The 24,861-nt window shown below is 48.6% G+C and overlaps 1 protein-coding gene across 10 annotated transcripts in view; it reads left to right on the plus strand.

Annotated features, from left to right (window-relative positions):
- The first annotated feature begins 3,042 nt into the window (after positions 1-3,042).
- The window catches only part of LOC113261710 (organic cation/carnitine transporter 2), a 31,778-nt gene continuing 9,959 nt past the window's right edge, over positions 3,043-24,861 (plus strand). For 2 of the 10 annotated variants that reach the window (XM_048221240.2, XM_048221239.2), the window contains exons 1-7: positions 3,048-3,655; positions 11,116-11,219; positions 17,064-17,237; positions 18,292-18,354; positions 19,523-19,649; positions 21,524-21,624; positions 23,289-23,503. In XM_048221240.2, coding sequence (XP_048077197.1) covers positions 3,263-3,655; positions 11,116-11,219; positions 17,064-17,237; positions 18,292-18,354; positions 19,523-19,649; positions 21,524-21,624; positions 23,289-23,503 — 1,177 coding nt within the window. In that variant the 5' untranslated portion in view covers positions 3,048-3,262. Of the gene's footprint in view, positions 3,656-11,115; positions 11,220-17,063; positions 17,238-18,182; positions 18,355-19,522; positions 19,650-21,523; positions 21,625-23,288; positions 23,504-24,861 lie in introns of all 10 variants that reach the window. The other 8 variants (XM_048221238.2, XM_048221237.2, XM_026507945.4 and 5 more) reach the window with 6 other exon arrangements.

A 24,861-nucleotide genomic window follows, 5' to 3' on the forward strand; every position in this document is an offset into this window, starting at 1 on the left:
CCCTAGAAATAATTATAAGGTTTATAAAATTCTACCCTGTTGAATAGAAGGCAAAACAAATCAAGGAGCTATAAATGTTTATTCTTCCTTATTTTAATTCAACATATTGTTTCATAATCTGTGTATTAGTTATTTATTGCTGTATAACAAATCACTTCAAAATGTAGCCACTTGAAACAACAAATATTTACTACCTCTCTCAGAGGGTCAGGAATCTGAGAGCCCCTTAGCTGAGTGGTTCTGGTTCAGGGGCTCTCATGAGGTTGCGGTCAAGCTGTTGGCTATAGGGATGCAGTCATCTGAAGACTCATCTGGTGCCTGGCTAGCTTTCTGGTAGAACATGCGACTCTTGATCTCAGGGTTGTGAGTTTGCGACCCACGGTGGATGTAGAGATTACTTAAAAATAAAATATTAAAAAAGAGAGAGAGAGAGAGACTCAACAGATGCAGAAGTTGTCGCTAACTAGCTCACTCACGTGGGGGACAGAGGGCCGCAGTTCCCCATTGGTTGCTGACAGTAGCCTTCATCCCTCCTCACCACTTGGGCCTGTTAAAGAGCTACTTACTACATTACAACTAGATTGTCCAAAAGAAAGAGAGAGGGGGGAGGGGAGAGTGAAGAAACAAAGAAACACTGAAGATAGAAATCTTGTAAAACATAGTCACTAAAGTGATGAAACATCACTTCTACTCTCTGCTACTGGTCACAGAGACCAATCCTGGTAAAAAGCGGGTGGGGACTACGTAGGATATGACTATCAGCAGGCAGGGATCACTGGGTGTCATCTTGGAGACCAGCTGCCATGTCTGCTAGCATTGTAATCCATTTAAACTAGGATTCTACATCGGAAACCGGGGATGTACTGTATGGTGACTAACATAATATAATAAAAAATCATTAAAAAAAAAGAAACAGAAACAGAAAATTATATAAACATAAAAACAAACTAGGATTCTAACCCTGAATCTGCTATCTGTGGTGTAAATTAGTTTTACTTTCTGTTATTTATAAAATAGGAACATCCTACACTCAGAATCTTGAATGTTGGAGGGCCTCAAGTAACTAATTCTCTCAGAGTATAAATTCAATCTTTTAAAAGAAGCAATTTCAATAATAATAACATTCAGATAGTAATCACTGACCCACCTAGAACTGGAAGATGGGGCTACATACAGGTTGCTCTTTGCTTTGCACACATGGACAAGAGGTTTTTGACAAAACGTTTGTTTTCTTAAGATCTGCAGCTTCTCCTGTAACGTATTGAATTGTTTTCAAACCCTTTCAGGAGTGTTTTCTGATGTCCAACTGATGTTTCTTAAACTAAGACTTTTTCACATTGTTTGGTCTGGACACAGGTCAGCATTCTTCTCATAGAAGCTTTCGTTTATTTTGAAATATTGAAACAATTTTGAGAATTGATACAAGAAACAAGTTTATTTTCAAGAAGCTTGGTTTTTCCCTTTCAGTTAGTTCCAGAAAAGGGCTGTTACTTGAGATAAGATGTTAGAAAGGATTAAGTGTATTTCTGAAAGGCATAGTCAGCCATCTTCTGAGGGCAGGAATATTGAACACTAAGTATAAACAAAATGACTAATACCTGTGTTAACATTTTCATCTTAATTTTTAAAAAATTCTATTATGCTTTAAGGAAATGTTTGTATTTCCCTGCATAAAACATGCTGGCTTGCCCTTCTTTATTTTTATTTTCAATTTAGAATATAATCACTATTAAATAGTGTTTATCCGGTATATCACATTTAAAAATGTACAATAAGTTCTCCATCACTAAGCCGCTGTTATTACAAAAAGGAATATACTTCAATGTCAAATTCAGCAGCCCTCATTCTTAAAGGCTTTATAACAGTGCTGTCCAACAATATAGCCACTAAAGCTACATGTGGCCACAGAGCACTTAAAATGTGGTTAATACAAACTGAAATGTGCTATAAAATACAAGCTAGATTCTTAAGATTGGTGGAAATGAAAAGGATGTAAGACAAATGTTTTTTTATATTAGAATGTAAAATATCTCAATAATTTCTATATTGATTACATGATGAAATGATAATGTTGGACATATTGGATTAAATATATTAACATTAATTTCATCCATTCTTTTTTACTTTTCTTAATATGTAGGGTTGCCAGATAAAAACAGAGGACATCCAGTTACAGCTAAATTTCCTATGTCCCTGCTTATATTTTAATACTATAAAATTATTTCTTGTATAACTGAAATCCATATTTTAACTGGTTTTTTATATTTTTATTTGCTAAATCTCGTAACTTTATTAATATGACTACTAGAAAAATTTAAATTACAATTGTATTCTATTGGACAGTGAGGCTTTAGAACTATCTAGCTTTTTGGTTTTTGGTTTTTGTTTTTACCAACTATTGAGTTAACTGTGCAGAAATGCCTAATCTGAGAGAAACATTTAATCCTAGACTCGGATCGACAATACTGTTGAAGTTAAATTTTTACGTTTGTTTTAACAAGTTAAAGGCCAACAAAGGGGATTTGTTGCAGACCAAAGTATGGAAAGGGCATTTGGATGAGAATTAAAAGTCAATGCTCCCAGCCTCTCCATTGGGGTAATTAACGGTTCCGGTTTCAAAATAATCCCTCCCACTCTCACAAGGATGGGCGGTGTCAAGGGCAGCTAATTGACAGTGAGACTCTGGGCCAGTCACAGTCTCTCAGCAAAAAGTTGGCGGGGGTGGAGGGACGGTATTTTTAATACTTGAGCCTCGCACCCGGCTTGTCTACACATCCCGTCCCCTGGCTCCGCGCTGGGCCAGCAACCTTGGCCTCAGACACCGGGGGTCCGAGTTTCGCTGCCTTCCTTAGCCGAGCCAGGACTACCTGGGCTGCAAGCTCGAGGCTGAGCTCGCCGAGGGTCGGCCGGAACCACCAGACCCCGCGTCAGCTGCTCCGCGCGAGCCCCAGGTACGCGCGGCGGCCCGGGCCCTCCCCCCCGCCGTCACGCACAGCCCCAGCCCCGCCCCCGCCCTGGTCGTGCCGCATAGCCCAGTCCCAGAGCCCGCCCCGGCCTTGAGCTCTATGTAAGGCGGGTCGCCGGGGCGGCGGGAGCTCGCGAGCTTCCTCTACCCGAGAGCCGTCTTTCGGCCGGTCCTGCGTTCGGTAGCGAGGCGAGGGCCCGACGCGCACGCGCGCGCACGCTCCGCCTCTGCCCCCGCCCCCGCGCGGCACCGCGTCCTTCGACCCCGGGCCGCGCGCCGCGGGCCGCTGCAGGCGGCATGCGGGACTACGACGAGGCGACCACCTTCCTGGGCGAGTGGGGGCCCTTCCAGCGCCTCATCTTCTTCCTGCTCAGCGCCAGCATCATCCCCAACGGCTTCAATGGAATGTCAGTCGTGTTCCTGGCCGCAGTCCCGGAACACCGCTGCCGGGTGCCGGACACCGCGAACCTGAGCCGTGCGTGGCGCAACCACAGTATCCCGCTGCGGCTGCAGGACGGCCGCGAGGTGCCTCACAGCTGCCGGCGCTACCGGCTCGCGGCTATCGCCAACTTCTCGGCGCTCGGGCTGGAGCCGGGGCGCGACGTGAACCTGGAGAAGCTGGAGCAGGAGAGCTGCGTGGATGGCTGGGAGTTCAGCCAGGACGTCTACCTGTCCACCATCGTGACCGAGGTGGGTATTAGTCCCCGCGCCGAGGCCGGGGACCGGAACGTGGGGAGGACCTTCGCGCTGGATGCTGTCCCTCTCTCCCCGACACACTACACACCTCAAAGTGGGCATCCTCCAGGCACCACTTTGCGAAGTGACTTCTAACCAGACCATGTCCTTCATAGCACGGGTGCCCTGCTGGCCACCTTTCTTTCTTTCTTTTTTTTTTTTTTTTTAAGATTTTATTTATTTATTTGACAGAGATAGACAGCCAGCGAGAAAGGGAACACAAGCAGGGGGAGTGGGAGAGGAAGAAGCAGACTCCCAGCGGAGGAGCCTGATGTGGGGCTCGATCCCATAACTCCGGGATCACGCCCTGAGCCGAGGGCAGACGCCCAACCGCTGTGCCACCCAGGCGCCCCCTGGCCACCTTTCTTGATGGCCACATTGAAGAGGGAGCCAAGAAGGCCGTGGTGGCCCCTGGTAGATACTCTAAGATCCTGAATAATCGAAAACTTCTTCTAGATGGAGGTGGGAGTGTTGAGTGGAGCAGAGCCAGAGCTTGGGCTATTGGGCTGTCACAGTTTTTCCTCTAGTCTCTTGGCATCTGTTGACAGAGAGAAACACTACTCTTACTTCTTGAAGAACTTCTAAAGCTAAAGGAAGCATGTGTATGAAATGGTCACATGCTCCCTTCTCCAGTTACTCTTTCCTCACCCACCCTCACCCCAAAATGACGTTCTGGTCATACCCTATCAGAAATTGTTTACCTTTTGCTTATATTAGTTATCAGAATTTTAGGGTGCACGCATCTGAAGATCCATTCAGGGTGACTTGTTGCCCTGGGATGTTTTACAGTATTCGAAGGCAGTGTCGTTGGTCAGATTTAGTTAAAGCATACCACCTTTTTCCTAGGAATTGTGTGTGGGGGGTGGGAACTTCTCATTCCTGAACCCCTTGGATTTTCTTTTTTGGATGGCTTTGTCTGTTCCCTGGTGACCCTGCAGTCATTAGAGCCACATGTATGGCTTGTCCATGTGCCTTGCATCTTACTCAGGGGCTGGAACTCTAACTCTCCTGAGTCTTCAGCAGAAATGAGCTAACAGAACAGTGAGAAGAGTCCTGAACAGGCACCAGTTTCTCTGAGTTCAGGATCAGAGATTCACAGATTGGGAGAGCTTCCTGGAGGTGGCAGCCTCTCTGAGTCTGGGGTGGTTAGCTCTTCAGATGCAAAGACTGGAACAGCAGGCAACAACCTAGGAGGGCAGGGTTCACAGGGAAAGGGCTAACGGGGAGGGTACATGGATCCTGGTATGGCATTAAACCCTACTGGAGACTCAAAGGGGCTTACAGGGGTCCTGAGGCCCCTCTTATGTTTCTTCTGGGGGTGTCACCCTTCAGGGAAATCTAATCACTGCTCTGAGACTTGCGTGTGTGCTCTGTCTCTCTGTATGTTTGGACGTTTGATGTCCCCAGCATCTGTGCCTCCTTAACTCCCACAAAAATGTAGTAGGAGTGTGATCTGAGTCCCACCGGGATCTCTCAGCTAGTGACATCATTCCAGTGTCCTCAGGCTTGTTATGCCTCACAAGCAAGTCTGTCATACTCCTGGAAGCCAATGAGAGTTGTAGGAACAGAGGCTGTCCCTCAGGTTGCTGGCAGAGGCCACCAAGGAGAAGCCATACTTCACGACATAGGAGTCCCTGCAAATTCTGCTTCTGGCTGCCCATGGTAGGGGGAGGCAGTGAAGTCAGAAGAAGCTCATGGCATCTTTTTGGGTTTTACCCTGATGTCTAGGTTCCCTCAGCTTACCCTAGCCGTTTGGTCTTGCTTCACTGCCCCTGTCCTATCTTGGGCTGAGGCTGGTGGTGGCACTGATGAGCTCCCAAAGGTTGGCTCTAATGGAAGGGTCCTTGAGCAGCAGCTACATTGCTGCTAATGTCAGTCTTTCTTTTTTTGTATTTAGCCTATTTATTTCGCTGTCTTAGCAGTTTCATAAGAGCTGTGTGCCCTTTTACCTACTTATAGGCTGTCAGCCTTTTTGGGGAGGCGAGGTTAATACATTACTTAGCCCTTTGTTTTGGGATGCTGCAATGCCTGACTCTTAAGTCTGAGGCTGCTTGTTCCTCCCAGGTGAACAGTTGGAAGTTACTGCATTAACATTCTGATTTTTTTTCAACCCAGACCTGGCCTACTGACCACTGCAACTAGCCCTGTGTCTGCTAAATGTTTCAAGCCTACCCTCTGCCCCAGATCATAAATAGAGGTGTTTTTAAGTACATTGGTATTAAATTCTTCTTTGTTTTTCAACAGAAGATGAAAATTGTAGATCTCCTGCTTGATTTTTTTTCTTTGTTGAAATATGAATGTGTAATACTAAACTTTGTGGTAGTTTTACATCTTGGCATCTCCCTGACATGCTGGATACAGACAGAGGTACTCAGGGAAATTTTTGTTGAATGTATTAGTGAACAATTTAAGAAATGCCTGAAGTTTGAGAGCTAAAGAAGGAAAGGACAGTTTAATTCATAGAAAGGAAACTTGGGGCTGGTCAAAAAGCATTGACTGAAATATTTTAAAGAAAATGTAACGGCCCAGCCCACAAACTGTGGCTTGTGCCTATATGGATCTGCAACAAGGTGTTGGGATTGGTGGAGAGGAGGTGACACTCTGAGGTGAAAGGGAGTGTTTTGGGAATAGTTTGGTGGTCCCCGTGCTTCTAAGCTGGCCCCTTTCCCAGCCCCTCATTCATGCCTGGAGTACTGGAGAATCAGCCATCCCACCTGGCAGGGCTGCTCCAATCCCTGAGTGCTTCTTGGCCCAGGACTGCCCCCTCCTCTGAAACCTGGGTGATTTCTCGGGCTGCCTGTGCTGCCTGCTTTTAGGTGTCTCCCTAGCCCAGCTTGCAGCCAGAAATATTCTTTTAGAAACTTAGAGCCCTTCTGGCAGCCATGAGTTGGGGTCCCTTTACCTAAGACCTGGCAGTTGTCTGTGTCCCTTTGCTTCTGTCCTTTCTGATCTTTGAAGTCTCCTCCCCCAGCCCGTAGCAATATATTCTTACTCCTTCTTGTCATGAAACGCCTCTTGCTCTGGACTGTCTTTTCTGTCAGTCTTATCTCATGTATAGATACTCTTGGAAGATAGGAGGGCCTCCTGAAAGAAAAGCCACGTCAACCTGGGAGGCAGGGCTGGGCTGACTTCTTTGTGGAAAGACCTGGAGCTTGTGCCTCACTGTTAAGTCCTTGCTCTCACTTAAGGGAAATGCAGACCCTTAGCCTTGCCTTCGGAGCTGATGGCAAGCCAGAGAGGTCACTTGCAGGGGTCCCTGAGGCCCCTGTGCACATACAGTCGTAGCAGACATATCTGGCCATGAGTGGTCAGATGGAGCCCCACTCTAGCTAGCTGAGAAGCAACACCCTGGGTCAAAGTTCTTAGAGCTGACACAGGGAAGTGGGTGAAGGAGCAAAAAAATAAATAAATAAGTAAAATCTATCCTAGAGATTAAAGTTCAGGGTTCATATGGGTTTTGAGCAGCCAAGCCTAAGGTCCAAGCCCAAAGGATACTATGGTGTTGAAAGTTAACAGCCCTTTTATTCACCTTTTCCCCCACTCACCTATGTACCAAACAGCCTCTCCTCTGCAGGGTGCTGGCAGGCATTATAGAGGACATAGCAGCAAATCCTTTGTCTTCTTGCCCTGACACCCTTGGGGCAAGGATCTGCCATTAACTGCAGCAGCAGGCAGGACAAAATGTGGGTAGGAATACATGGCATTCAGTAACAGGTGGTGCTTATCAGGGTGTTTGACCATCGATGACCATCGATGCGGTCAGGCTAGGAACATCTCAGGGAAGAGCTTCTGCCCTATGGGCACTGACCCTATCTTTTTTCCCTTCCAGCCAATTCACAAGTAAGAACATTTAGTCCCAGGGAACTACATCATCTCTCTATATCTCATAACTGAGAAGCAGCTCTAATTATATAGTGTGTACGAGAGACACAATTCTCTCACTTCTTAAAAATGTTAACAGCTTTATTGAGGTGTAACTGACACATAAGAAACGGCACATAAGTGTACAATTTGAAAAGCTCCGAGACAAAGAGAGAGAGATCCATGGAGGCATCACAACTAGAGAGGCACATTTCTGACCAGGAAGGGTGACAAGTCAGGCCCCTTGCCAGAGTGGCTTCCAGATGTTTTTCAGGGTGTGCCCACTCTCACATCTCACCCAGCTGAGGGGTCACAATGCTAGACTCATGACTTGAATCCTAAACCCACACATTTAGTTCTAACTCTGAGACTTGTTATCATCAGCCAGTACAGCCCATCCCACACAGCAAGTGGAAGCATCAGTGGACTAGTCTGTAGCTGCTTTAGTCCCAGCTGGGGAGCCAGGAGCTCAGTATAGGAACACTAGATTCCTTTGCAAACGCAACCAGCCTTAGATGCATAGCTTGGACTCCATTGGGCTTTTCATCCTGGCCCCACCCCAATCCATTTGGTGGTTGACAGGTAAGTGAGTGGCTTGGCTGGGTAGGATATGGTCCATGCCTGCCCTTGTGTTCATTTTTTGAGACCTATTATCTCTCCTGGCCCTATCCATAGGCTCCCTGTGGCCAGTGGGAAGGAAGTATTAACTTATGTTGGCTTTTGGAGGGCCCAAAACCAGGGCTTGAGGATTGTTAAGAATCATCAGTGGTGGGGGCGCCTGCGCAGCTCAGTTGGTTAAGCTTCCGACTCTTGATTTCTGCTCAGGTCAATATCTCAGGGTCGTGAGATCGAGCCCCATGCAGGGCTCTGCACTGGGCGTGGAGCCGGCTTAAGATTCACTCTTTCCCTCTCCCTCTGCCCCTCCCCCCAAAAAAGAAACAAACAAACAAACAAACAAAAAAACAATTGTCAGTGGTGGATTGAGAGCCCAGTTACTCCAGGGAGTTACACATTTGCCCGGAGTAAGGACAGGCTGGACCCAGTGGTGGGGGTGAGGCTGCTGGCCCTGGAGAGATGCTCTGGCAACCTACCCCAAGATGAGCATGACAGATACCTTGTCTGCTGCAGAGCATAGTCTGACCTGGTTTCAGGTAGCAGCTGGCCTTGTCAGCCCAGAATTCCAGCCGGTACTGGGGGACCCGACATTGTGGGGGCGGGGGAGCGTAGAAGCCCCTGTGGGTTTGTAGTCTCACTCAGCTGTAGGAGTCCCAAACCCTCGTGAGAGTCCTAGTGAAAAGCAGCTACTGACCCTTTCTTCCTTTTTTCATCTCTGTTGCTACAAAAGTTAATGCATGCTCACTGGAAATGGATCCCATTATCAGAGCAGTGACGGCTGTAATCTGGCCCCTGAAGCTCCCCCTAACACTTTACCTAACACTCGGAGGCCGGTAGCCCCTCACCAGGCTCCTAGCTCTGGCTCGCTGGCCACTCTCATTCTGACTGACCGACTTCCTTTTTTTCTTTTTTCTCTTTTCTTTTTTCTTTTCCTTTCTCCTCCCTCCCTCTCTCTCTCTCTCTCTCTTTTTTTTTTTTTTTAAAAGATTTTATTTATTTATTCGACAGAGATAGAGACAGCCAGCGAGAGAGGAAACACAAGCAGGGGAGTGGGAGAGGAAGAAGCAGGCTCATAGCGGAGGAGCCTGATGTGGGGCTCGATCCCAGAACGCCGGGATCACGCCCTGAGCCGAAGGCAGACGCTTAACCACTGTGCCACCCAGGCGCCCCTCTTTTTCTTTTTCTTTCAATATTTTATTTATTTGTCAGAGAGATAGAGAAAAAAAGAGCACAAATAGTGGGAGCGGCAGGCAGAGGGAGAAGCAGGCTCCCTGATGAGCAAGGAGACCGATGCGGGGCTCAATCCCAGGACCCAGCGCTGGGATCATGACGTGAGTCGAAGGCAGACGCTTCACCGACTGAGCCACCCAGGTGCCCCATCCCATCCTGACTTTAGCAGCCCTGTCTGTATGGAAGCTGCCCTTGGAGCACTCACCCTTCTAGAAGAGAGGTGGTGTCTAGGTGCTAGCACCACCGAGGCTACAGAGGTGGGAGGGCTGCTATCGCCTGAGTACCCCGGCATTGGTGCTCCAGTATTCTTGCCTCCTGCTAATCTGAACTTTCTCTAGATCTGAGTTTGAGATCTCCACTTCTTCCTTGTGGCGGGGGGGGGGTGGTCACCACACCATTCTCAGCCCATCCAAGGTTTATTCCGGAGTGAAGAGCCAGCTGTGCGGCTAAGTGATCCTCATCATGAGCTGCGGGGGTTCTTCATGTCCACCCTGGGGACTGCTTCCCGCCCCTCTGAGGTGCCCGCAGGCTGTGTGCACACACTGCCCAGCAGGGAAGCAGACTTGTTTTTCCCTCTGTCACTGGCCTGGAAGAAATGCTTTCTTGGAAGCCGCACATTCCCCCTGCCTCCGTTACTGGGGAGCCAGCAGGCCCCACGGAGCATAGGCCAGCAGCCTGGCACCAGGCGGGCCAGGTTCTGAATTCTCTGGAGGGCAGCCTTCTTGGTGATTACTGAGCACCATCTCTCTGTTCTGGGAAACATTTTTCTGGGAACCACCAAGCTTTTTGTTTTGCTTTTTCTTCTTTTTTTTGGCTCCTTGTTAGGCTGGGACGACCCAGCGTCTGAATGTTCCACTGCTTCCCCCTGCCTGCAGACCTCTTTTCATGGGAACTGTAGATGGAACTGCACATTGCAAGCTGGGAAACAGTGCAGCCTGTTCCATACCCCCATCCCTGTTTTATACTTGGGGAAAAAGGCAAAATGGGGGGGTGGGAATCTTGTCTGATGTTGGATAACCAGTTACAGTGGAGTAGAAGCTAAACCCAGTTTCTTGACTCCCAGCTCAGAGCTCTTGGCTGTAACTGGGCCTAGTGTTGTGGGCACGGCATCAGGGATCCCAGCTGTAAATGTCACCTGAGTGTCCCAGGGCTCATTGGCTCAGAGGGGGGCCCTGAACAGAACTGCAAGAACAGATTCAGATGGTACGTACCCAGGCCCTCTGGTCGCAGTCCCTTGCTGGATGCCTTGACTCTTAGAGCCCCAGAGCCCTGCTCTGGAACCATTCGTGTGCCATTCCTGTCTATGGCCTGAAGCCCACTGAAAGGGTGCCCTGCCCTGTCCACAGCTCTGGGCTCCCCCCGGATTCTTAGAAGTAACCATGAAAGACCTCACCTTCTCCTGGATTGACAGATGGACACTGTACTTGCTCCCTACCTATCCTCCCTCCTCCAATTTATAGCAGAACAATGGAGCTGAAAGCTATGAAAATCAGGATGGGAAAGGGCTCACTCTTCCTGTGAGGGGGGACCCTGTCTGCTTTGCTGTCCACACAAGCCTTTGCCTACCTGAATGAGCTCACGTACCCATGCAATAATGTAAACAGAGCCTGCAGGGATATAGGATATTCTCATTTCGTTTTCCAAGAGGCCATAAATTTAAAACATTTCACAAAAGAAGTGAGTGATACATCTCTTTGCTCCCCTTACAGTGGAACCTGGTGTGTGAGGACGACTGGAAGGCCCCACTCACAATCTCCTTGTTTTTCGTGGGTGTGCTGGTGGGCTCCTTCGTTTCGGGGCAGCTCTCAGACAGGTAAGGTGGGTGTCTATCTGCTGCAGCTGCAGGGGACCAAAGCACGAAGCAAGGAGCATGTATGTGCCTGGCTCTTGACCTCAGATGGTAGTGTTATCTCATCCCAGGGCTTTGCGTTTGAAAAGAAGAAGAAGCTGTGTCTGTAGTATAGACTCCATACCAAGTAAAGAGAGCCAACAACCTCTTCTCCCTCATTCCTGCTGAGCAGGACAACCTAAGTGTACCTATAATCCAGTTGGCCGGGAGATATGCCATGATTCACTTCTTGCGCCAGCCTGGCTGGCCTCCCTAGGTGATTCTTTCATGTCCCCGAGCATGGGAGAGGTGGACACCACACACATGCACATGAACTTTGTGACGATCTTAAGGTGTACTGTGAGTGACACACCTCTGTGTGTTCCCCGAGCCATCATTCTCTGTGCATGAGGAGACGAGGTCTCACTAGCTAGTAGTGGCATAATGGGCAAAACTCTTGTGCTCACAGTGCTGATGCCCCTTAGCTAAGATACCTGTGCTTATAGCACCTGCTTGACAGCAAGCAGGATATGTACTATTTTGACCCATAAGCAGGTGGTTTATGTAATTCCACAGCTTTTAACTCAAATTCCATGGCTTAAGGAGTTCTACTCTTGAAATTATGTGCAAAATTTTAGAGATTGTATATGAACATTTTTTTTTCTGGAGAAAGGTCCATAGTTTCCCTGAAGTTCTCAGAGGGGTCCATTATGTGGTATCTTCCTACCCCAGGGCTCCAGAGTCTGTTGGAGAAGGCCATGGTGAGAAGAGTAGCCTTCACCAAGGTCCTTGGTCGTACTGGATCACCCAGTGGAGTCCAGCATCCTCCTAGCTGGTTGGGGTCTAATAGAGTTCAGGGTGAGAATGTCATCCTACTTTAAGAACAAACTTGTATTATCCCGTAGCAAACTCAGGTGATATCTGGCATGTTTACCTCTATAGATTATTGTCTTTACCTGAGAATCCATTCCTCATGAGGAATATGTGCATTTCTCACTAAATTTGTGTTTCCCAAGTGTCATCTAGCCATTAGAAAAGGGACAAATTCTTGCAGTCACCAGTGAGCATTGAAGAGTCAATAGGCCATGACCACTGCTTGACAATTGTAGACAAGCCTGAGCCACATTCCCTTTCAGGGGAAAGACCTTTGCTTCCCGAGATCCTTAATCTAGCTGCAAGCATCAATTGATTACTTATATTTATCTAACAAACGCACAGCACCTAATATGTGCCAGCCACTCTTAGAAGCACTGTACAAATTTAAAAGAAAGAAAAACAAATAATCCCATCATAACCTATGAAGTAGGAAGTATTATTACTCTCATTTTACAGGTGGGGGAAATGAAACCCAGAGGAGCTAAATGACTTACACAGTCCCAAAGCCAGCAAGTGGCAGAGCTAGGATTTAGGCCCAAAGATTCTTGACCCTCTGTTCTCGGGCCATCCTCTTCTAGAACTTGCCTTCTAGCAAGGCAGAATATATTAAACTTCTAACTGAGGGGTATACTTGTCCTTCGTGGTGTAAGTGATACAGAGAAGAAGTACAGGATGCTAAGAGAAGGTCTGATGGAGGAGGCCCGGAGAAGCTGCCCTGAGAAGGTGAGTGGAAAGAGGAATAGAAATCAGCCAGTGATAAAGGAATGGAGAGAGGAAGGAGCATTGTGGGCAAAGAGAGCTGTACTTAATTAAGCCTGGACTCAAGAAGAGGTGGCACACTTTAGGAACTGAAAAAAAGGGCCACCTGGTGGCTCAGTTGGTTAAGCGTCTGCCTTCGGCTCAGGTTGTGATCCCAGGGTCCTGGGATCGAGCCCCACGTCAGTCTCTCCACTCGGTGGGAAGCCTTGCTTCTCCCTCTCCCTTTGCCTGCTGCTCCCCCTGATTGTGCGCTCTCTCTGTATCAAATAAATAAATAAAATCTTTAAAAAAAAAAAAAAGGAACTGAAAAAAGTCCTTTGTGGTGGAGGTGTGGAGAGTGATAGAGAAGAAACAGGTGAGGCAGGTGGAGGCCCAAGCAAAAGAGCAGGCCAGGCTTAGCTGATGACACGTAGGAGTTTGGGCTTTAGTCACAGAGCAGTGGGAGCTATTGAGAGTTTTATAAAGCAGGAGTGTGGCATAATCAGATTTATATATTTTTTTAACGATTATCTGATAACATTGCAGAGAAAGGATTGAAAGGAAGAAAGAGGGGTTGTGGAGAGACCAATTAAGAGGCTGTCACAATAATTTATGTGGGAAATGATGATGGTTTGGACTAGGCTGATCGTGGTAGAAATGGAGAAGAGAGGTAGGAGGTCCAGCCAACAGGACTTGGCTGTGGGTTGGATGCAGGAGAAAATTTCGGGCCTCTACAACCAAGCAGGTGACAATGCCCATCTCTAAGACAAAGAACTCTGGAAGAGGAACATTTCGTAGGAGAAGATGCGGAACTCAGTTTGAACGTACTGAATTTGGGGTGACTATGAGAGTCCTAAATGGATGAAGTGAGCCTGCAGTTGGATGTGTGGCTCTGGTGTTCCAGGAAAGGTGTGGGCTGGAGAAACACATTTGGGAATTGCCAGCTCCATAGGACCCTCAGCAAGGCATCTGGAGCATAGAGGAGATTGCCCGGGCAGAGTGTAGAGTGAAAAGAGGGGCTGCCCGGGACAGAGCTTTGAGACCTTCCAGGTGGGCTGCTGGGAGATCCCCTGTCACGGGGTTAAGTGGCAGCTGAAAGAGGAATATCCTTGATGTGAAAATCAAGGAGGAGGTACCCCAAGTTTGAAGTTGAAACTCAGCGCATTTTCTTGGGTCAGCTGTGTCATGGGTTAAGCAGACCTTTGTGGGCTAGCCTGAGAACCTGGTTACCATGAACACCATGATTGCCTGAGGAAAGTGTTTCATTTCCACAGATCTGATCCCAAGGAAACAGTAGAAGCAAAATTAATGAGTATGTTGAGGACCACCTTAGTCTTCTGAAGGGCAAGTACAGTGTTTTACAAACCCCCTAGAAATCTCATCAGCAGACTTCTTTTAAGCAGGGCATCTAAGTCAAGTAAATAAAGTAGCTAAAAGCGTGGCTGTTCGGGCTGAGGCCCTCCCTTCAGCTCCCAGCATCACCCCTCAAGCTTGGTGACACCCTCAGGGAAGGCGCCGGGCTCCGTGGTACGGACAGTTTGTGATCTCATTACTGCTAAATAAGCTCGCTCAAAACCCTAGGTCAACAAATGACCTCAGAGCAGTAGTAGGTGTAGGGACCAAGCTTGTCTGGAATATCAACAGTAACTTTTCGTGGAGGGCAAAGATCAATAAGCTGAAATTCAAGAGCAATGAAAATAATCCTGGGTGGTCACCACATTTTATCTGACCTTATTGAGTTACCTTTATGCGCATGAATTACAAGAGGGGCACAGCCCTGGGAAGAGGTAGACTGATAACTTACTATTTTTGTAAGCACATGTGTGGTTGATATTTTATTGACAGACTTTGAAAGTGACCATTTCTGAGCCCAACCCCAGACTGGTTGCTAAGGACCGATGCTATGTAAGGATTTGCTGGATCTTTCTCTTCCCTACCATCCATCCCAGGGAGCCCATGGGAAGGGAAGGCATGAGTAGAGGTCACACCTGTCTCCCTGTACGAAGGGACCTTCCCTTGGTTGGCATGTTGGGTGCTCTTGTTACAGAATAATGCAGGGGGACTTGGTCTCCTTCTAGACAGGGTTTCTCAACCTTGGCACTGTTGACATTTTGAGCCAGAGAATTTTGTGTTACGGGACACTATCCTGGGCATTTTAGGATGTTTAGAACATCTCTGGCCTCTACCTATTAGATGCCAGTAGCACCAAAAACAAACAGACAACCTGTTTCAGTGGAGAGAAGCGCCAAACTCTTTAACATGGCAACAAGGCCTTTTGCAGCTTGGTGCCCCCCAACCCCTGTGGTCTTCTGTTGAGCAGCTCACGCCGTCATGCTGGCTGCTGTCTACACAGGTCTTCATGCCCCCTCCAGCCATGCTTGTGTGTGCTCTTCTCAGCATTCCCCTACCACTCCCATGACCTTCCTTGACCATGAAGGCTAATTCAGGGTCCCTGGTTTATATTACCTGCTTCCTTGTGCCTTTTCTTCATAGCACCTATCAGAAATGGGTAAATAAGAAGTATTATCATATGTAATGTTGGTCCCCTCCAGTATACAGTGAATATCATCAAAAGCTTGGTCCCTACACCTACTCCCCCTTGTCAATAATAACTTCTTCTTTGGGCCTCACCTCAGTGTCCCGTCATCAGGGAGACCTTCCCTGAATGCCCACGTCCCCAACCCCTATTCTCAGACCAGGTAGGTTCCTTGGTCGTGTCTCTTGTGAACCTGGGCGCTAGTCCTTCAGCATGCTCATGTCAGTGTGTGATTGCACGTTCAGTAGTATGGTGTTTGATAGAATATGATTCCTGCCTGTCTTACCACCTGTAGGCTATAAGCCCCTCGAGGGTAGAAACAAGAGTTTTGGTCTGTGTTTTATAATTCACCTGTATCCCTAGCGCCTAGTATATAATTGAGGTTCAAATATACATTCATTGCATGAAAATGAGTATCAGCCAGCCCTGGCCAGAGTCAGGCTGAACCGCTAGATTGAGTGAAGTACATTGACTTGTTCCTCCCTGACTATGATGCTGTCTTTAAAACAGAATAAACCCACCAAAAAAGCCAATATTAAAAAAAAATTTTTTTTAATGAACACAGATACAGAAAACCACACAGAACAAATGTGTGCGTTGATGAATTATTCCAGGGAAATAACCTTGTACCTACCACCAAGTCAAGAAATAGAACCTTGCTGGCCACCAAGGAGCCCCCGTGCACATGTCCCATCCCAGGCACCACAGCCTCCCCCCATAAGTAACCACCAGCCTGGCTGTTACAGTAATCACTTCCTTGTGGGGTTTTTGCAGTTTTATCAGCCAGATGTGTATCCTTTAACACAACTTTAGTCTTGCACACTTAAAAATTTTGGTAAGTTTTTGCGGGATTGACTCAGGGATTCTCCCTCCATCCTTTTCCTTGCCAGACGTTTTATCTTTTGCAGCCAGGGCTGTTCCACATAGAATTTCCCTGTCTGGATTTTGCTGGCTGTGCACTCATGGTGTACTCAAGGTCAGCATTAATCCTCCTTTCTCTGCATTTCTTGCAAATTGGTGGCTGGATCTGGAGACTTCATCAGATCCAGGCTCATACCCTTTAGTGAGACTAGGAATCATGCTAATTCAGTTATGTCTTCCTGAAAAGACTGTTAGCAGTCACTGAAACATAATGCCCCAACATAATGCCCATTTACTGAATGATATAAAATGGGGATATTCTAAGTTTATCACTTGTTTTTCATTTAGTTGTTGGAATACTTTTTTATACAATGATATTTTCCCTCATCCGTTATTGGTTCCTGTTCATATACTTTACGTAGGAATTTCAGGACAAATGTTTCTATCCCTCTATTTACCACTCTTCATTTAAAATGACTTCTCTATCATTCTCCAAAGTAAACCAGTTCTTTAAAAAAAAAAACGATTATGAATGTATGGATTTAAGCATAGTGAATGCATTTTGATCTCTTGCAATCATTATCGTAATTCTGGCACTGCCTTGAAGGCGGTCCTGGTGTCTGGGCCGCACATTCATCCTGGGGGGGCGGGGACGCCGAGTAACAGCACCGGGACGGGAGACGGCGTCTGTGCCCTCTACCCTGGCAGCACCGTCCATGACCCCTCCCTGGATGGCTCTGGGGAAAGTCCTTCCCGGTGGGGCCCATTTCTGCCGCCTTCTCCCAGCTGGATCTCTGTCACTCTCTTTTCCTTCCCAGGTTTGGTCGGAAGAACGTGCTCTTTGTGACCATGGGCATGCAGACGGGCTTCAGCTTCCTACAGATCTTCTCGAAGAACTTTGAGATGTTTACTGTGCTGTTTGTCCTTGTGGGCATGGGCCAGATCTCCAACTACGTGGCAGCATTTGTCCTGGGTATGGCCATCAAGTTGGAGTTGAGTACTTGATCCTGTGTTTCACCATCACTCCACCACCCACTCTCTAGAGACGGCTGTGGTGTCCCTCAAGGGGAAGTGGTCTCTAGCAACACCAACCAGGGCTGTGTGCTGAATGCAGTTTGCCCAACCTTGAGTCCCCAGGAGCACGACAGCCAGAATGCCGAGTTCCAGATCTTTTCTGGTCTCGGAGATGTGCACCTTGGTCTCATTAGTATTCAGTAGCCATTTTACTAGAATTCACCCAAGATCATCCATGAAAAAAACAGGACCTTCCCAGAGCTGAGGTTGCTAAGAAAAGATAGAGACATGATATGAGGAGCAGGGGCCACGAATGGCAGGCTCACCAAGGAAGAAGGCTGCCTCTTCTGCAAAGCATTGTGTCCAGTGAAACTGGCGAGAACGAATTGATATGAAGGGGCTTGAGTCCCAGAGTTTTAATTCTGAATATATACTGTGGGGCTTTGACTTGTTCTCACTGAAGAGTCACCAGTCTTACTGTCTGGAGGAATCTGACTCTAGCTTGTTGGTCTTTGGGCTCCTTGGGTGGTATGTTGAAAGGATTATTTCTTTCTCTTCACATCCAATAAAGTAATCTTTTCTTAAAAATATTTCCTTGAGCCCGCATGGGTATCCTTCATGATGACTTCCCCTTTCATAAATTCTTCCTCACGGGAGGATTACATTTTGAGGCCTCACGTGGCATCTTTAGCATATGGCTTGGGGAAGTGATGCAGTTTGCAAGGCGGAACCATCCCTGAGAAGCCTAAGCGGTCACGGGGGGCACCCCAGCAGGTGGTCAGCCTGCAGCAGGTTCAGAATGCCATCCGTCTGTAGGGCATAGCTGCTTTAATTCCTATATGTTGAGAATTATACAAGAGAAGGTGAATAAGGAAATGACCTAAATTAAAGGACTAACATGCCGCGTCCCTTGTTACGAACAGGAACAGAAATTCTTGGCAAGTCAGTTCGTATCATATTCTCCACGTTAGGAGTGTGCATATTTTACGCGTTTGGCTTCATGACGCTGCCACTGTTTGCCTACTTCATCAGAGACTGGCGGATGCTGCTGCTGGCGCTGACGGTGCCCGGGGTGCTGTGTGCGGCTCTCTGGTGGTGAGTGTCGCCTGTGCCCGCCAGCGGATGTCCACTGTTTGGCGTTCACTAGGGGGCAGCAGCAAGCCACAAATCCCTATTAGGGCTCCCAGAGACGGGAAGTATAAATTCTTTGTAAGTCATTTCAAGAATGTTTTCTCCACACTCAGAAGAACCAAAAAGAAAACAAAACGAAATCCCCAGACATCAACAGACTTGTTCTCAGTCCTGTGCTGGGCCAGTCGAAGTGCAGGGAGAAGAAGCAGTAGTAGCTGAGAGATGATGGGGTCTAGCATGACCTTCAGGAAGTTATCAGACTGACAAGACAGCCTAGGCCCCTGTTCTGGCTGTGTGTTCCTGAGGCCTCACACCACTGGAGGGAGAGCACTGGAAGTGAGGGTCCTCGGGGTGGCTACACAGAGGAAGCCAGGCTCCCTATGGGCCTCCAAGATAGAGGAGTTAGGCAGGCAGGGAGGAGGCCTTCCCTACCAAGAGAGGGAACACAGCAGAGGGGCTGAGACAGGAATCGCACCTTGCAGGTAGGGTTGTTGAGATCACTGCTCTGCTCAGAGCTGAGAGCATTTCAGAGCATAATGGGAGAGGACACAGAGCACAGCATTGGGTCCTGGTCATGACCAAAGGACAGGGGCCATCGAGTGAGGTAGAAAATAAGATCCCCAAAGTCCTAGCTGCTTTGAGAAATACAGGTAGGGGGTCTGACAGGTCACTTGGATGGCTCTGAGGTGGGGAGTGAGGAAAAACTACAGGCTAAGAGGCCAGTGCAGAAGCTTCTGTGGATGCTGGGGCCAAGCAGGAGAGTACAGCAGGGCAGGGGCTGGGCTTGCCTGCGCCCACCACGGAAGCCAGGCTTCGGGAGCCCATCTTGTGCCTATGTCTTCAGTGCCCAGCAGGTGGCACCACCACTCTTCAGAAATGGAGGTGGCCAGCCTGAAGGGGAATCCCAGCGTGGTGTGCAGGCCTCTAACCTTGTGCACTCCAGGGTACTCAGAAGCTCGCACTTTGGATCCTTAGTGGGTATGGTGTGAACCATATCTTTGCTTGGTCTGGAAACACCAGACATTCCCCAAACCCACATCTGGTTCTAAAACCACCTTTCCCACCTCCACATATGCTACACCTGGTCTGTTGGGCAGCATGGTCTCAGCGGGATGGCTCCTTGTACTTCCAGGTTCATCCCTGAGTCCCCCCGATGGCTCATCTCTCAGGGACGACTTAAAGAGGCAGAGGTGATCATCCGCAAGGCTGCCCAAATGAATGGGATCGTTGCACCTTCAACTATCTTCGAGTCAAGTGAGGTAAGCATTGCAAGGGAGCTGGTGGGAGGGTCTCATGACCATGATGTTAGGGCAGCACCACGCAGGAGCCCAGCCCTGTCCCTGCCTGAGCCCCAGCTGTCCCCAAGCAGGCCCTGTTAAAATTCACAAGTTGGGGAGAAGGCACCAACTGTCTAAATCTCTTCACCTTTCCCGTGGGTTTTAAATTGTCATACTTTATGTAATTCTTTTCTAGGCAATCATATAGTTAAACCATTAATTTGAATAACGCATTGTCTGAATAATCAGCCTTTCATGAATTTGGCATTGTGGGAAATCATTGTTTCTTATGTCTTATGTAGTTTCTCATCTTAAGGGGCGCCTGGGTAGCGCAGTCGTTGAGCGTCTGCCTTCGGCTCAGGGCGTGATCCCGGCGTTCCGGGATCGAGTCCCACATCGGGCTCCTCCACTGGGAGCCTGCTTCTTCCTCTCCCTCTCCCCTGCTGTGTTCCCTCTCTCACTGGCTGTCTCTCTATCACATAAATAAATAAAATCTTTAAAAAAAAAAAAAAAAGAAATATAGTATGTAAAATAGGAAGCAGAGGTAGGTTTGGAGTTAGAAATGTTCAGCCTCCTTCCACTCACCAGTTGTTAGTTGTTGCATGTCCCCTTGGAGCCAGGTCCTTCTTGATATCCCCCCCTTCCCCCTACTCCACCCCTCTTGCAAACCCTGTTCTCATGCACCATGAGTAATTTCCTGGCTCTGCCTGATTCCTGGGTCTTGCTTCTCCTTCCTGTTCCCTCTCCCTCCACCCTCTGCAGCAGGCAGTTTTCCTTAGTCTCATGACTACAAGAGGTTAGAAGTTATAATTGCTGGCTGATGGGCTTCTGGAATGTGTCTCTGATCTGCTGGGAACAGCCACCAACAATCACACTGAAGTGTCTGCAGAAGGAACGTGAGAGACGCCTGGGACTCGGGATGCAGACCCAGGGCTTAGGAAGGGGAGACCAGTTACTACAGGCATCAGAGAGCTGCTGGCTGGGGCCCTGCTGGCCTCACAGTTAAGTGCTGGCCCAGCAACAGCTCCCACTGAGCGTGTATTGGAAGGGGCTGTAAAGCACAGGCATCAGGGTGAGAGGAGATGGCAGGGAGGGCTTTTAAGTGTGAAGCCTTGATGGCTTTTCAGTGGAGGGGTCAGTCTGGGTGAACCCAGAACCCCACTGGCATCTTTGAGGAAATGAGGCTATTTCGGGGGCTCCATTAAGTCAAAAGCTGACCTCTTGTTGAACTGCTAACTCGAGAAAAACAAACTCCAAAGCTGGGTTTGCTTAAGAAAGCAACATCACTGTGTTTAGACATGTGGTTTATTAATGTTCTTGGCTGTGCCAGATTTCATAGGAAGTTAACTCTGGGTGAAGCTGAGGTCAATTTTCCTGTTTTTCTATCTGAAATTTTTTTCCTTGGAAGTAGACCAGTAACTACATGGTATGAGGACTCAAAACATTAATTCTTTTAAAATATCAGATCAATAAACTACAGAGCCAGTTTCTCTCTCTGACCCAGAGGGCAGGGAGCCAGCCTTGGGAAGGAATGCTCAGAGGCCTCCCTGGAATGTGGCCACTGATGGAGGCTGGAGGTGGGGCCAAGAGGGAGCTGTCAGCTTGGGCCTCGCCTTGGCTGCATCCCCTGAGGGACCAGTCACCTACTTTTCCTCCTTATTCTCCTTCACTAATGGGTCATTGACAAGGCCTGGGGAGGCGTTTCACAGCTCAAGATACACTCCCCATACTTACTCTTTTTTTCAAGAAAGAAACAAAACACTCGCCAACTCGGAGATGCGGGGTTTTGGGTATATTTTTGGATCCCCGAGTCTCCAGCCTCTCCCCCCCTTGCCCTTATTGTATTGCTCATGCAGCTGCAAGACCTGAGTTCTGAGAAGCAGCAGTCCCACAGCATTCTGGATCTGCTTCGAACCCGGAATATCCGAATGGTCACCGTCATGTCCATAATTCTGTGGTGCGTAAGTGAGACCTACCTGAAGCTTCCAGACAAAGCGTCTGGCAGTGGCTTTCATTTGCAGATGTGTCTCAGACCAAAACTGAAAGCCTTTGTCATCAAAAAGTAGAAAGGATCTGCCTTGCAATGAAGGAAGTGGGCATATCATAATCTGAGCTTGACGGAATCTCAGAAAAAGAGCATGAAATCTGTTGGGGGGATTTGGGGGAAGCTGTGGAGTCTTCGGGGAATCCCTGCAGGTCCTGAGGCAGATCCTTGGTCACTGTGGTCCCTGTTTTGTTTCTGTCACCTGTGCCTCAGACAGTGACTGAAGAGAACAGGGGAGGCCTTTAAGAAGGATCTAAGGGAAACCGTTATGTCCTTTACATTACACAGACTGCTAAGTAGTCTGGAAATGTGGAAGCAGGACATCTTCCCTCTGGGATGTTCAGAGACTGTCCTGGAGGCAGGGCCATGGCCTAGATGGCCTCCTTAGGCTCCTTCTAATGAGGCATTTCTCCAAGTGTGTCAAGAGGGCATTTGTGAGTTACCAGAGAGGGGGACACAGCCTAGTGCCTCAGTAGCATTTGCTCAGTGGCTAGACCCTTGGGATTCTGGAATACCTGAGCCTGCTGGGTGACAAAGGCAGACTTCATCTCCAAGTCCTTATTACTAGAGTCATCTAGCTTTGGGGCAGCCAGCTTTTGGCTCCCTGGAGGGGTACTGTGAGTCACCCATTTCCAAGGAATGGCCCAGGATCCCTCAGGGCAGTGCACCACCCTTCTGTTGGCCTCAGACAGGACCAGCATTCAGCCTGCACCACAGACTGGCAAGCCTGTGATGAGTCACCTCTTCTGTGGTTCACCCAGGTGCTTCTCTAGTTCTGGATTCCCCAGGGACTCCTGGACATTCCCTTTTCCCTGAATGGTAGCAGCTGTGGTTTCAGCGTGCAGATGAGTTAAAAGCCTTCTAATCCATAAAGGTCTGGTTTGCCAAAGAGTGCTGGTCATCAGCAGAGAGAGTGCCAACTAGGGACAGGGCCCAGGCCTGGGACGCCGGGGAGGACGCAGAGGAGAGACGACGTGGCCCGCCATTGGGAGCTCCTCCTCTTCTCCACGAGGACAGTGGGGTTGGGGTCTGCCGCCTCTGTCCAGCCTCCTCCTGGCTGGACGCCACAGACAGAAGGTCTGCTGGGGAGATCTTTCTCCAAATGTTTGACCTAATGATTGTTCCTTACGTTGTCCTGTCCCTCCAGTCCTGTCACACCCCACTCGATACCGGCCTCTCTGCTCATTCCCTCCCTCCTTCTGCAGTTGCTGGATTTGGGGAGGGTCAGAAGGGAGGGAAGTAGCTTTTGTAGGTACTTCAGCTCAGGGTTTTTAAAGCCAAAAGGCAGGTTGGAGGCTCTATTGGGTTTTGGGCGGCGTGGGGGGGCGGGGTTCAAAAAAGTAAATCTGTCTAAACTATATAAGCCTTTTTGCCGGGACACTCTGATATTGCTCTGGCCCAACATGGGGTTAGGAAAAAATTATCTTTTGTCCTAAGAAGACTTGGGGTTAAACCTGCTGTCCTCCTGGTAAGGATAGTTTTGAATTTCCTGCAATAATTGTGTTTTTAAAGTTGTTCTGGCTGGGAGGCACGTGGCTGCTGCTTCTCCAGCTTTGCTGCCCTGCACTCTGTTTCAGGATGACCATATCAGTGGGCTATTTTGGGCTCTCCCTCGACACTCCGAACTTGCACGGGGACATCTATGTGAACTGCTTCCTTTCGGCAGTGGTTGAAGTCCCAGCGTACGTGCTGGCCTGGCTGCTGCTGCAGCACCTGCCCCGGCGCTATTCCATGGCCACAGCCCTCTTCCTGGGTGGCAGCGTTCTCCTCTTCGTGCAGCTGGTGCCTCCAGGTAGGCACCCTGTGCGTCTGCGGTCTGGGGTTTTCGCTGAGTCACTCATCCTCTACCGGGCTGTCTCCCCCAGTTCATAAAGCAAAGAAAATCATGCTATGACAGCTCACTTGAGTATCTGCATCCTTCACCAAAAAAATCAAGAGACAGTGTCTCCTGGGACCAGACACTGGTCATGGCCGGGGCTTTGGGGGAGTAGTGAGAGCAGCCATATAGGGCTGGTGGTTAATGGTACTCTCTGCCCAAGTTAATGAGTGCATATGTGTTTTTCTCTGCAGAGTAAGGGGGAGGAAAGAGAGCCAAACCCACGGCTTTTTAACCTGGCACTATTTTAGTCATTTATTTATTCAATGAGTAGCTCCAGAGTGCCTCTCTGGGCTAGGCGCTGTGTTTAGGGCATGAAGTAATGACGCAGAAGTAAACAAGTCGGGCAGATCCCCAGGCCCTCCTGGAGCTCACACTCTAGTTGAGAAGACAGCAGACAAGTAAATAAAATGCTTACTATGGTATGGACTGGGTTACCTTTTATAACAATAAAGGACGGTGGAGAACAGGTTTCTATAGAGTGGTCATGGACAGTGGCCCTGAAGAGGGGGCAGTCGAGCAGAAATAGGTGAAATAAGAAGCAGAGAGCCTGAGGAGGGCAGAACCCTGGAGTGTGTGAGGAAGAAGAGGGAGCTGGAAGAGACGAAGGGAGGGGCCGGGAACAGCATGGTTCTCACAGGCCATTAGCTGGATTTTATTTTTTAAACTGTCTTGGTATCCCACAGATGGGCGGGAGGTAGCCCTTTTCCACAATTCATTGAACAGTTTGTGGACCCTCCTATTCCACCATGGTGCCCAGAGTTATCAGTGTACCTCTGGATTTGGGGGTCTCTGGGGATTGTGTGTGGGTCCCTGAGCCTGGCAGCACTCTGCACAGGAACAGCCCCACTGCAGCCTGGCAGGGGACTCCATCAGGGTACACACATAGAGGTTCACCCCAGAGCCCAGGGTGACCCACGGGCCACTCAGAGTCTTGCCACTGGCACGGCAAGCAGGGTAGTTCGGAGGATCATTCTTGGGTGTCTGTTGGCCTTTGAATTGTTGAGGTCTAAGTAGAGGGACACTCCCATTCATCCCCAGGTCCTTCATTAATTCCACTGTGCATGCGGAGCGTGGTTCTGGGGTGCCACCTGACCCCTTGACAGGCATGTCTTTAATGACCTGTGGACTGGAACAGCTCTACTTGGGCTGTTGAGGGGCTCACCTCGGTGGTCTGTAGGCTAAGAAGAGCGGCTCCTCACACAGCTACAGGTCCCAGCCTCCTCTCAGTAATTAACTTGGAGGGACATCTTGGCTACAGCCACTTAGCCCAC

The sequence above is a fragment of the Ursus arctos genome, unplaced genomic scaffold (assembly GCF_023065955.2).
Source record: "Ursus arctos isolate Adak ecotype North America unplaced genomic scaffold, UrsArc2.0 scaffold_5, whole genome shotgun sequence".
NCBI lineage: Eukaryota > Metazoa > Chordata > Mammalia > Carnivora > Ursidae > Ursus > Ursus arctos.